This window comes from Limanda limanda, chromosome 14, assembly GCF_963576545.1.
Source record: "Limanda limanda chromosome 14, fLimLim1.1, whole genome shotgun sequence".
Taxonomy (NCBI): domain Eukaryota; kingdom Metazoa; phylum Chordata; class Actinopteri; order Pleuronectiformes; family Pleuronectidae; genus Limanda; species Limanda limanda.
In genome coordinates this window covers 20,214,856-20,228,518 of record NC_083649.1, presented here as the reverse complement: position 1 = coordinate 20,228,518, position 13,663 = coordinate 20,214,856, and the positions used below count along the sequence as shown (strand labels likewise).

At 40.8% G+C, this 13,663-nt stretch overlaps 1 protein-coding gene across 1 annotated transcript; it reads left to right on the top strand.

Annotated features, from left to right (window-relative positions):
- Positions 1 to 1,367: 1,367 nt before the first annotated feature.
- On the top strand, positions 1,368 to 13,446 carry rps6ka4 (ribosomal protein S6 kinase, polypeptide 4). The gene is made up of 19 exons (XM_061085562.1): positions 1,368 to 1,653; positions 2,172 to 2,309; positions 2,718 to 2,789; positions 3,338 to 3,405; positions 3,790 to 3,940; positions 4,137 to 4,252; positions 5,918 to 6,025; positions 6,157 to 6,237; positions 6,627 to 6,730; positions 6,930 to 7,080; positions 7,164 to 7,325; positions 7,559 to 7,684; positions 8,364 to 8,497; positions 8,636 to 8,729; positions 8,866 to 9,036; positions 10,184 to 10,375; positions 10,452 to 10,611; positions 10,775 to 10,938; positions 11,295 to 13,446. Exons 2-19 carry the CDS (start codon positions 2,222 to 2,224, stop codon positions 11,547 to 11,549), a joined length of 2,397 nt encoding a protein of 798 aa, XP_060941545.1. The 5' UTR covers positions 1,368 to 1,653; positions 2,172 to 2,221; the 3' UTR covers positions 11,550 to 13,446.
- Positions 13,447 to 13,663: the final 217 nt, after the last annotated feature.

Sequence of the window (13,663 nt, the reverse complement as noted above, 5' to 3'; positions counted from 1 at the left end):
ACCACAAGTACTGTATTTCAATCAAGATGTACCAAATTTATCACACGGTCCCCTAAATTTATAAAAAAAACACCCGATCTGGCAATGTTAAAGAAAGTGGGGGGAAAAGTCCTGCATCCGTCCCCGGTTCCAGACGTGCACCAAAATTCAAAGGGTTCTTTCCTGACTTATACCACAACCTTCCAACAAGTTTTGTGGTTATCTGTTCTGTAGTTAATATTGCTTACAATCAAACAAACAAAACCCTGGGACCGGTGAAAACAACCTCCTTGGGGTAGGTAATCAGTCTTGTATTGAGACCCCAGTGCTATCTGTCAATTCTTTCTAATATGTACTTCACTCATCAAGGCAATTCTTCAGGTAAATTGTGCCAGCCTTTTCTGGTTTTAATTGTAACGCTCTGTAATTCAATGGCTTCAGCGGTGTAAATGGTTCTACAGCAGTAGATTGCGCAGTTTCTGTACCAGAGAGGAAATTCATATAAATGTTGACATTGCTATTGACTATTAGGCCATGTGTGGCTTCATACCTCAAGAGTCACCACATTGTCATAGTTATTGCAGTGCTATGGTTTTGAATATGTCAGAAATTACCTTTTGTTTTCACAATTCTGAAATTGAAAAAAAAAAAAAACCTCTAGGACAAGTGACACACAACATGACAGAAACCAATATGTCAAATGAAATAATAAATTCCACGCAACAAATGTGTAACTCTCGCATGATATAAAAGAAACCGCTTCAAGACATGATGTACTGATGGGAATTAGCTGCAGAGTGAAATATACAGTATCTTCAGTTAAATATAAAGGTCAATGGTGACTCATTCTTTTGTCCAAGACAAAACATTGACTCAATGTGCTTTAGACACCAGTACAACATACAATGTAGAGATTCTTCATATTAATGTGTGTGTGTAGTCATACATTCAACAACATTGAATAACACCTTAAGCGTATTGTTAACAGTTATCTGTGGTACAAAATTAAAGTTGAATGTAAAACTAATGTCACAAAGGTCTGTATTGTTTTGAAAGTGCAAAACAAACTGATAAATGCACATGTAGGGTGAATCATCTGATGATAGTATTGAAGAGGTGCTAGGGATTCAGGCGCCCACAGCTGTACCATCCTAACCTCTGGGTGTGATGCACTAACACCAATAGCTTTAAACGTCAGTAAAATTAAAAAGTGTTTAGATTTATATGTTGAATAAAAATAGTCTTAATGTGAAGATGCTCAAACGAACAGACAGCCTTCCTGCGTGTATAAAATCAGGATGTGATATCTGAGGTCCCCATCAGACTTCGCCCCGCCCACACTGACTGTTCACGTGACCGACCGTCGCCCAGGTTGTGTCGAAAGCATCCTGGTGTTAGCATCCAGCTAGCCTCTGACAATAAACCCAAAGTAAGGTGTCCATATCTCCGTCATGAGCGAAGCACTAACTCGACTCTAGCGGAGACCGAAGACAAGGACCTGGCTGCTCGGGCCTTTGCCGACATGCTGTGACAGCTGGCACCCGGAGAGGACACTCCACACAGCGGACTAAACCTTGAGCTTTAGCCGACGTTCAAACTTTGACGGGGAAACTGCAGCGGTTCGACAGCTAGCTGCTAGTTTGCAAATGTCCTACTACCGCAGCAGCTAGCTAGGTAACACGACTTGTCTTTGTAGCAGTTATGCTAACTCACTAGCACCGCGGCTGTTGACACACTGACTAGCACTTTGGTTTGTGTTCAAGTTAATACAGCGTTACGCGTTTTTACAAACTGGCGTCAACCAACTAACTCTTAATGACAGAGGCTACGGTCGAGCTGCTAATGCTAACAGTAGCCATTTAAATAGTGGGAGTTGCACTTCAACTCTCGATCACGCACACGGTTGATCTGAATCATAGATGATTTCTCTGAGAGTTTATTATTATTTTGACTGTGAACACTGTCAGTGGGAACGACTACACGCTGGTGTTTTGTGATCGATCTAAATCTATCATGAGATAAACGATGCGAAACAACACAATGATAAAGACGTGGGGATTAACGCCGGGACAACAATATTGTCTAGAAAACACAGCTCGATAATCCTCGTATACTCAGTAATGCAGCGGCACTAGATTTGTGTTGAAGCGTTTAGTGTAGTGTTATACTTTGATACAACATTTGCCCCCCAGCTGATCGTATATAGGCAGTCTCAAGGCTGTGGTCCACTTTACTTTGAGTTATGTCTGGGGACACATCCAGCAGCAGCGATGAGTCCGATTCCAGAACCAGTGAAAAGGCCTGTACCGTCAAGCATCAGATCACCAATGGTAAGTCAAGTCTATCCACTGTCATTAAACCCACCAGTTAAGCAATACATTTGTGACACATCATTTCTAATTGCTGAGGCGTGGACAATACACAAGTTAACTGTATTGTATAGCCAATACAGGTTTTTCATGGATTTCTTGGATTTCATTTCCTTTAGTTTGCACTCAAGTAATCTGTTGAACAAGATCTTAGCCCTCCATATGCCAGATGATTGATAACATGTTTATATTTCATGTATTTTTTTCTTTTTGTGAACATTTGAGGAAACAAAAAAGCATTACTTTTGTGTAGAATACTAAGCCAAACAATGCATTTGCTCACAAATCTCTAAATACTAGGCAGCTTTTAAAACATTTAAGCACACTCTTTATCCTGTGTGTGTTGTTGTGTTTTCCCTCTGTCACCAGCGAACCTCACAGGTCACACTGAGAAGGTCGGCATGGAGAACTTTGAGCTGCTTAAAGTCTTGGGCACAGGAGGTATGTGTCTACATCGAGCAAGGAACATATGAAACATAGTTGTTGTCACACCTGCAGAAAACTAAAAAACTAAAACTAAAAATGTCATTCTGAATGAAAGATTGGGCGGTAGGATGCAGTCTGCTTTCAGGGTCAAGTATCTTGAGGAAAAAGTATTTATCGCTGACTTTTGTAACCTGTTAAGAGAAATTTGCTTTGAGGACAAACTCATTTCTAGATTTGCCAGTTTTAAATCATCAAAGCAGTGAGTTGTAAGTGCATGTTTACATTGTAGATATACACACGCTGCCTCTGTTATTAGATGCCATCCACTTTGAATACATAGGGCTGCTTCTGCTAACAATGTGTGATTTGATTTAGGCAGACATATTGTTGTGTGCTTTCAGCTGATTTCATGACACTTTAGGTTATTTTTCCATTTTCCATCTTTTGCTGTGGCCCCTGAGCAAAATACAACAGTCTGATGGTGTTTCTTTGATTGCTGGTATTTGTTTGTCTTTCTAAGTGGCATGAATGACTTGAGGGAATGTTCGTTTCTCTTTTTCTAGCTTATGGGAAAGTGTTTTTGGTCAGGAAGAACAGTGGTCATGATGCAGGCCAGCTGTACGCCATGAAGGTGAGACCATTTGTTGAAATGCTGAACAAAATGTGTTTCTTGGATACAAATTGAAATCTTTGGGCAAATTTTAAAATGTATTGTGGGAAACATTTTTTAAATGTTTTATTAAAACCTTTCACTGATTTTTCTTTGTTTAAAAATTAAATGAATGCTTACAATAATACTTACACAGCACATTATAAGATGCAATGCCAAATAATACGTTACCAACTGAAGATAGACTGTGCATCCATTCATTGAAAGTTAATGAACCATTTTTAGCAGATATGTGACCTCACTTTTTGCTGTTATATGGACACATAAACAATTCAGTGTATTATTTTAAGAGAATTATTCAGGATGTCTGAATTTAAGTTAATTTGATTTGAATTGTTATCCTAGGTGTTAAAGAAAGCAGCCATTGTTCAAAAGGCCAAGACAACAGAACATACCCGCACTGAGAGGCAGGTGCTCGAGCACATCCGCCAGTCTCCCTTCCTGGTCACGCTTCACTACGCCTTTCAGACACAGAGCAAACTACATCTCATCCTGGGTGAGTGATCAAGCCTTAGAACCAGATACAGGGAATTCTTGTCTCTTCAGGTTCAAAGCACTGAATAGATGTTCTCTTCATGTTTCTATCTATTTCTGTATGTTTGTTTGTAGGCCGAATGTGCACTGTGTTTGTGTGCAACTTTTGTATCAAGTCTTTTTAAGCTCCCTGTGTATTTGTCTGTGTGTGCGTACAGACTATGTGAGCGGCGGGGAGATGTTCACTCATTTGTACCAGCAGGATCATTTTCCTGAGGAGGCGGTGCGGATTTATATTGGGGAAATAATCCTGGCTTTGGAGCACCTGCACAAGGTGGGTGTTGCTCCTTCCAGCTCCATGACTTGAAGCTACATCTATTGATTATGTTTTTGTGCTAGGGGGCAGAAGGAGGACAATGCAAGCTTACAGAGCCACTGCACTGATGTATTACCTTTTTGTAAAGTTGTTATAGCTGATGTTAGAGCTAGCAGCTGCCTATTAACAGTAGTTTACAAGATACAGAGCAATGTCATCATCCTATTTGATTTGCAACTCTTGCTACTGTACAAATGTAAGACTTTTAGCTGGGGTTTAGCCACTGACAAAATATTATGATTAGGACATATAGATAGTAACAATGTGTAGCCCCACTTAATCCTGGTATTAACAATCCATTCTGAGAGATCTGATCATAAGTGGACAGCTTTATGTGTGTGTGATCACACATGGTATTTAAATGCATCCTGCATGTGTCTCCTGGGACCACTTGTTTTCGGATCTCACATCCCCGCTCTACTTGCCATTTATCACGTACGTCATTTCTGTCTGCGAAGATGGAATTATGATATTTTTTACCCACTCTAGGTTTACAGATGTGTCTGATGTTACTGGGTTTGTGTGTGGGTGTTTGTGTGTGGGTGTTTGTGTGTGTGGGTGTTTGAGTGTGTTGGTATGAGCGAGCGAAGAGGACTCAGGAGGGGCTGAATGAAACTCATGCAGCTCCGCTTTGAAAAACGAATTTTACCAATTCAAGAAAATAATCAATCGTTTATGTGGTGGTCAGTGTGGATATCGTGACCACAAACTGATTTAATGCGTGGGCACTGAGAAGTGTACAAACACGTTCAGCTCATTGTGAAACTATTGCGGGCCTAAGACGTCAGCTGAATAGGAAGTCATATATGGCCCAGGATGCTTTTGTGTGCATACAGCGAAGAGATCCAAACACTCGTGTGTCTCAGACCACCTTCAAATGTGGTTTGAGTGATTGGATCTCAAGACACATTCAGGATGCATTTTAGTGCGTCACACCTCCTGCAGCCTGTACTTGTGTTTACCACTTGTGATCGCATCACTCTAGGCGATTGTTAATACCATGTCTGAATGGGGTCTCTGATTTGGTGCTGGGCTGGAAGGGCTTGAAATCCTCGCTACAACACTAGATTTTGTTCTGATCTCAGGGGCAAACAACTGAGGCATTGAAAGATCCTTCTAGCATGTGCACAAACCCACTGCATAGATAGATGTAGAAGGTTTTTGAGTACACTCATGAGGTTTGTGTTATTGAAAAGTTATGACTAAGACTAGATGAACAATCCTGCATTGAAGTAATTGAAAACTTGATGCTTATGGCGGAAAACATAATTCACACAAATTGTACAAATAGGCTGAAAACAATTATGTTGACTTATTGAGTTTCTCTTTTCGGGTAGCATCCGATAAAACCATTGACGCAATAGCACCCTCCTTGAGCAGTATTCTCATTTCCTGAGGTATTGTTGTAATTAGTTTGTGTTTTTGCGCTGCTGTCTGAGCACTTGTTTAGTGTGACAAGTTTAGGCATAATTATAACTAGTGGGTGGGCTTAAAAAGTTCTGTGATTACTGAAAATAACAACCTGAAAAGAGGTAATTTGTATCTTCTTTGAATGTAAAAATTTTAACATTTTACTGCATATGCTGGATGTCCTCTGTGTTCACTAACCGTTCACATGTGCAGCTTGGGATCGTGTACCGAGACATCAAATTGGAAAACATTCTTCTAGACAATGAAGGCCACATAGTGTTGACAGACTTTGGGCTCAGCAAAGAGTTTCTGGAGAAAGAGGTATGTGAACATGAAATCCAAGTCAAAAATATGTATGAATGTGGAAAATGTTACATGGAATGTGTGTATTGATACGTTATAACAGCATTTTGTTCACATGTTAATATTTTTTCCCTTTCTCCTAATAACAGAAGGAGAGGACCTACTCTTTCTGTGGCACCATTGAGTACATGGCACCTGAAATCATCAGGGGCAAGTCGGGGCATGGCAAGGTAGAGTAAGGTCAAACATACCGTGACCTTCCTTCAAGCACTAATGTTCAGTGTTCAGATCATTTTGTAATGGTGTAAGAGTTTCACTGTCTCATCAGGAACTGTTAAGTTATGATCAAATACCATTTTATTTATATCTCGATGTTTGAGATCCATTACGGCATTAACATTTACCTAGAGGTTAAATACCAAGTGCTGGAAGTCTCAGCGCATTGGGTAACTTTGGCTAACTTTGATTTACCATATATCAGATAAAAATTTCAATTGTGAATTCTTGCATTCAGTATCACGACAGACATCTACTGACAGAATTAATACACAGCGAGTACCTCGTCTGAACATGTGTTGTTCTCTTTCCTTTTATGTTTGCAACACCTCTCTTGCTCAAGTCGGTTGATTGGTGGAGCCTTGGGATCCTGATGTTTGAGCTGCTGACAGGAGCTTCTCCCTTTACCTTAGAGGGAGAGAGGAACTCCCAGAGTGAAGTGTCAAAGTAAGTGCTGCGGACTCAGTCTACAAAGAATATGTATTTACATCTCAGATTTATTCTCCAATTCATAAAAAAATTCCTTTAACCACTGTGTTCTAGATGCCATTTAACTTGCAGTAAGGAAAATTATTATTGGTGAACCCCTTAAAGACTAATTTGAATTTTGTTTTATTCTCTATCTTATCCTTTATCTAAACTCAAGGCGTATTTTGCGCTGTGATCCACCGTTCCCGTCGATGATCGCATCCACTGCTCAGGATCTGCTGAGGAAATTGTTGGTGAAAGATCCCCACAGGAGACTGGGCTCCGGGCCGCGAGGGGCTGATGATCTCAAAGCACATCCCTTCTTCAAGGTCCTATTCTGCTCAGCTTTTATTTACTATGATATCCTCTCTTCATTCCTCCATAACTCCCAGCTGCCTTTTGTTTACAACAGGGACTAAACTGGGCTGACCTAGCAGAGAAGAAGTTGCCAAGTCCATTCAAACCAGAGCTGAAGAGTGAACTGGACGTGGGAAACTTTGCAGAGGAGTTCACTGGGATGGATCCTGTCTACTCCCCGGCGATCACGCCACCAAGCACAGGCCGCCTGTTCCAGGTCAGTCCTCCGTCTCACCCATAACCCTTATCAAATTTGTATTGTAAAAATGAAATCCCTTGAACCACTATTTCCAAAAACTTGATTTGGATTTAGTAGACTCTAGTAAAATCTGAATTCTATTTAGATATCTTAATGTTTATTTTCTGTTAACACAATTCTTCAGCCAGTTTTTTTCTCCCTCTTACTCAAACTAAACAGCTCAAAACGTATTCTCTCATCTGTGATTTCAGGGCTACTCCTTCATTGCTCCATCCATCCTCTTCAATAAAAACGCAGTCATGGGAGACTTTGTAGAAAGCCAGATTGCTGCTGATCGACCAGGGTCGGCCTCTGTCCAACGCAGTGCAATGTTAGAGGTACGGAGCTTCAAGATCATCAAACAGTGGATCTTTGCTGATAAATCTGTTTGTGGTTGCATTTGAAACTTAGTGTTGTTCTTTATTTAGCTATAGAGAAGCATTCTTCCAGAACCACTGCGATATAACCGTTGTGACATAAAGTGTCTTCTCTTGTTTTTTAAAACACCCCACTGTAATCTAGAGATGTTAAATAACATTGAAACATGCTCTGCAAAGTTAGTTAATCAGGACACAGGAAAGGGAGAAGGAGAGGAAGAGAAACTAGCTTATTTAGCGCATATTCATCACCAAATTTCACTTTCTTTATTACACAGTAGGTTTTATCACATTTTATCAAGCACTTAGCGATATAGATGAACATTACAACACCAGGATACCTTGTTGTTATATCATTATACAGTATTATAGTGTCTGTTGTTAAGAATTTGAAAACTTGAGGGGTCAGTTTAGACTATGTTTTTGTCCTACTTGAAATATTTGCGGCTCTAATATTTTACAGTGGTATTGCTTCATATCCTCTGTCTTTATAAACTCAGTTCAGATTAAATGAATGCAGGGTACAGACAGATTGTTTGTCCCCATTTACATATATATACTTTAAGCCTAAATGTGCCTTTGCACAAGGACAACAAAAAAATCTCTTTCAGTGTCACTCACGCTCTTGTCCTTTTTGTAGGAATCACAGTTTTTCCACAGCTATGAGCTGTGTCTCCATGGGCCACCCTTAGGCGAGGGGAGTTTCTCTGTGTGCAGGAAATGCAGACACAAGCAAAGTGGACACGAGTACGCCGTGAAGATTGTGAGCCGCAGGTGAGTGGAGATGTGATGCTGCTACACGGCCTTCGTAACAGCCTTGTTTGTGTGCTTAATGTGTTGTGCTCTTTGTTTATATTTGCATCACTAAGTGCCAGAATGTGCTTGTTAATATTCCTTTTGTCTTTTTTTTAGAATGGAGGCAAACACTCAGAGGGAGATTGCTGCTTTAAGGCAATGTGAGGCTCACCCCAACATTGTCAAGCTACATGACGTCTTTACTGATCAGGTACAATAGAGGAAAGACGACATGTACACTGACATAGCAGTAGCACAACAAACCGTGTATATACTGTGTGTACGTTCAAGCATTTAATGCTGGATAATAAGCCATATTTGTCTTTCCATTTGTGCTTCTCTATCAGTACCACACATACTTGGTGATGGAGCTTCTGGGCGGTGGAGAGTTGCTTGAAAGGATCAAGAGAAAGAAACTTTTCGGGGAGGCGGAGGCCAGTCAGCTGTTACAGAGCCTGGTGTCAGCTGTCAGCTTCATGCACGAGGCCGGAGTCGTGCACAGAGACCTCAAACCAGAGGTGGGCTGTGATGTGATGACTTGATTATATCCTGATATTATACAGAATCTCTAACTTAAGAAATACAGTATATGTATCTATGTAGTATGATGATGCTTACATAAAAGTCAGTCAAAGTCAAACACTATCAGGAGTTTTCAGACATAAACTTCTCTGGAGTTTGCCTTTCAAAATAAAGAAAGTAGCAGGGGATTTTCCTTATGGAGGCGTTTACAACAAGACAAGGGTCTCTCGAGTGTTCAAGCAAGAAATTGTACAGCATGTAGGAGGCTGGATATAACATATTAATTCAGCCGAGGACATGAGGCATGTTTTTGTTGACAGTATATTGAGACTGGTGATGGCACATATATTTCCTGCTGTGTTCTCTGTGTTCTTCCTACTCGGTTCTCACATGTACCTCATGTGGAAAATTTCAGGAGGTTATCCGGAGTTCAGTGCCATGCTTGACAGCAGCTTTAGAGTGATAATCCTACTGAAACACCTCATATTGAAATTTGAAATAAATTTCAATAATTAAAGATGAAGGCTGTGCCAGAGAAGTTAAAAAGGACGATGTAATGTGTGTGTATTTTTTATTGGCTCCAGTAATGTGTTGAGAAAGAGAATGAATATTTAATCGACTCAGTGAAGTGAATGTTTTCTATGAGGATGTCCCGCTTAAACGGACAAAATACAGACCATTTTAATGCATGTGGACATCACTGCGATTATTTTGCAGCAATGTTTCTACATGTTTTTAGATAAAGTGACCACAGCAGTTAATGGTGCAAAATGTTGCTGCTCAGCACTTGAAGGCTGCAGATATATCCCACGTGGGTCCGTTTTCAGATGGCTGTGGGATATAATTCACTCTTGTATAGCAAGAAAGAGCTGTCAATGACACATAGTCAAATTTAAGTTTTATAAGTTCACAGTTCATAGTGTGTGAGTATCGTTGAGAGATCTCTTATCCCCTGGAATCTTATCTAATTTTTGCAAAATATGGTGGTGCCTCGTTTTAATCTTTTGGCCACATGCACAAACATGGGAAATAGAAATGTCAAAGTCAGGAACACACCACCCTGCAGTATTTAGTAGTAGCAGCTCTGTTGGTTGGTGTTATACTAAGAAAGTGGATCAGCATGTTTTCTTGTTTACTTTCCAGAACGTGCTGTTTGCAGATGAGGCGGAAGACTCTGTGCTGAAAGTAATCGACTTTGGATTTGCCCGGCTGTGCCCTGCAGGCAGCGCCCCCCTGCAGACCCCCTGCTTCACGCTGCAGTACGCTGCACCTGAACTGTTTGAACGCGCAGGATACGACAAGTCCTGTGACCTCTGGAGTCTTGGAGTCATCCTGGTAATTTCAGCCTCAAACTCTTGTCCCCATCAATCGAGTGAAGTGAAGTGTTACTGACTCTGCATGTTTTCTACAGTACACCATGCTGTCAGGCCAGGTGCCATTTCAGAGTGAGCAACGGGGAATGACGTCATCATACGCTGCTGACATCATGCAGAAAATCAAAGAAGGCGATTTCTCATTGGATGGGGAGGCCTGGAAAGGTGTGTCAGAAGACGCTAAAGAGCTTGTTAAAGGTATGTGACGTTACATGACTGACACTCGTACACGCTACAAATAAGAATGATATGGCAGTTGGTTTAGAGACTCACCCCACCACTTATTATTTTGTTTAAAATCTGACTCCCTTATATCTTGTTCTCTTATGTCTGTGTTTTCTCCTCCGTCTGTGATGCAAAGGCCTATTAACGGTGGATCCAGAGAATCGTCTCAAACTTTCTGATCTGAAGGAGAACAGCTGGCTGCAGGGGGAAGCATCCATGTCCACTACTCCGCTGTGCACTCCAGATGTGCTGGAGTCCAGTGGGCCAACCGTTCGCACCTATGTTAATGCCACCTACAAGGTAATAGCATCATGCTACATTTATAACAACTCTTAAGCCCTGTCTACACTACTATGGATATTATTTAACAAGTATTTCCACCTATTTATTAAACTTTTTTTTAAGCACACAGAAACACAAAAACTAGAATTTCTGAAACTTGTCACTATTGAAGGTGTTGAAAATGTCAGTTTTAAAGACTTAAAATGCTGTTTGCTTGTTGGATGAGAGGCCTAATTGCAAAGGAAAATGTTTGTTTTGCAAACTATCCACATCAGTGTGGAGAGGGGTGTAAGAATGGATGTTAAGTGCCCGTCGCTCATGTGCTTCTTCTTCCTGTTGTTTCCTCCTCTTTTGTCATCTTCTTCTTTCACTAGGCTTTCAACCGCGGTAAGCGAGAGGGCTTCTTTCTGAAAAGCGTAGACAATGCTCCACTCGCAAAACGACGGAAACTGAAGATGACGAGTACAGGCGTAGAGACCCGATGGAGCTCATCCTCTTCCTCCTCTTCTTCTTCCACGTCATCCTCTGCCTCTGCCTCTGCTTCAGCCTCAGCCTCGGCCTCTGCAAAGGCATCTCCAAAGGCATCCAAACCACAGCCAAAACAAAGTGTGACCCCAAAGGAGAGCTAGCCTGAATGGCAGCGGAGAGAAGAGCTGGGAAACGAAGCGGTGTGTGTTTACAATGACGACATGAAGTTCTCCGGTTGTGATTGGCTCACTCGCTTTCAGAAAACATACCAATAAAACCAAAAGACTGGTTAAGGTTAGTGTTAAGGTTTCAATACAGAATTGAATTCCACATTTTACCAGTGTCATATTTTCCCCAAACCGAGCATGTATTGTCCTCTAGTGGAAGGAGAAGAAGTTAGAGGAGATTTAAGAGGTCTAGTTTTCTATCTTTGAGATATACGGAAATCTGTGGCCTTTTGACCAACTTACACTTATTCAGTATTCTCTCACCATATTTGGTGACATCACACACTAAAAGTTAAACAACGTACCTATTTTCACTGTGGGTAAGAAACAGTGCCTGGCTTTATAGGGTTAAAGGGAAAAAGGAGCCATAAATGAGCAGAAGCCATATTTAAACAGCGAAGCAGTGAATATATTAATTGAGCCGTTGTGATTACACATGCATTTGCACAAAGCAAATAAGCAGTCCTTCCAGGAATTTGCTAACCTAATTCTTTGATTGTATTTTTAACTTTGCCACGCATACATTGATCGGCAGCAAAATGTGTCCACAAGTGCTGTGCCTCATGTGGGCCCTCTTCTGCAACAAATAACAGTTTTGTGAAAACTGTTTAGTTGCTTTTTATTTAGTTTGGGCATAAAAATAGCACTTTTTGTGGCGGATGTAAATATAAAGGATCAAATTGTAAAAAGTTAAAGAAAAAAGCAATTTCTGGAAGGACTGAGCACAGAGGGAAATCCCTGTGGTCTGTCTACACCTTAGAGATTTGGCAGGATGCAAAAAAAAAAAAGATCATAGTCAAAGTCTTCTTATTAGTATTTGATATAGATTGAAATGTGTGATGATATGTAGTCCAGAGGATCGCACCTCCAGTACACGACCAACGCTGCAGCTCCCATTGAACGCAATGATAGATGGCTCCGAGTTAGTGTTTCAACAAACCATCGAGTCAGAGTTTGAAGTTTTTTCACAGAACCGACCAAGTGTCCAGCAGCAGCAGCAGCTGTGAAAACACACAGAGGCGGTTCCTGAATATACAGTGTGATTTTCCTTGTCATACCTTGCTGTAAATTACTTGCGTCATCGTGCTGGTGTAGCATGCTAATCTCTCGTGATGATCAACTATAAGAATGTTTTTCTATATTTTTTGGTATCTCGGGCTTACTAAGGAAATGTTACCCAGAATGTTTTTAATGCTGCGAAGTGCAGCTCTAGTGGAGTGAAATCCATTCTGGCTGATCTTCAGTGTACACTGCCTCGGGCTTGTGAATTTTAAAAGGGTGTTTCAGTTCTCCGCTGGTCCGTCAGACCAGCACCACATGCAGCTCCCACTAATACCATCTTATTCGATACAGTGAATTACTTGCTCCCGTCTATTAAGCTCAGCTTGGGCTGCAAACGTCACCCATTTGTCTTTTTACATAAGTGGTTTTAAAACGTCGTATAGCTTTTGAAATTCAAATTATGTTACAGAATGAAACCTTTAATAAAGACTCAACAATAAAATGGCTCTTTTCAGACCATCATGCGAGGTCTGTTGTGTAAATAGTCGTCATTGATTTAAAGCAAAAAACACAACGATGTATGTTATGATTTGAAAAATGTTTAAATGATATATCAGTCTCCTGATGTAATTATGTTTTTATTGGACTTTTTTTTTCTACTTGTTGCACAGTCAGATGATCAATTAAACACATTTCAGCTTTAAAGGTGCTTTTACTGATATTTATTACATGTAGTTGATTTTAATGCTGTGGTAATGGGATTATGATCATTCGGCTCCTGTTTTGAACCAGCACTGTTTGGGTGTGTGTGTGTGTGTGTGTGTGTGTGTGTGTGTGTGTGTGTGTGTGTGTGTGTGTGTGTGTGTGTGTGTGTGTGTGTGTGTGTGTGTGTGTGTGTGTGTGTGTGTGTGTGTGTGTGTGTGTGTGTGTGTGTGTGTGTGTGTGTGTGTGTGTGTGTGTGTGTGTGTGTGTGTGTGTGTGTGCGCGTGTCACTGGGAGATCTCTTGTTCGGCTCTTTCTATACCAGATGAAGCATTATTGCAAGT

Coding starts and splice junctions, on each gene's coding strand:
- rps6ka4 (XM_061085562.1), top strand. CDS start 2,222: ATGTCTGGGGACACATCCAGCAGCAGCGATGAGTCCGATTCCAGAACC. Junction 4,253..5,917: donor CTTTGGAGCACCTGCACAAG/GTGGGTGTTGCT, acceptor TCACATGTGCAG/CTTGGGATCGTGTACCGAGA. Junction 7,685..8,363: donor AACGCAGTGCAATGTTAGAG/GTACGGAGCTTC, acceptor TCCTTTTTGTAG/GAATCACAGTTTTTCCACAG.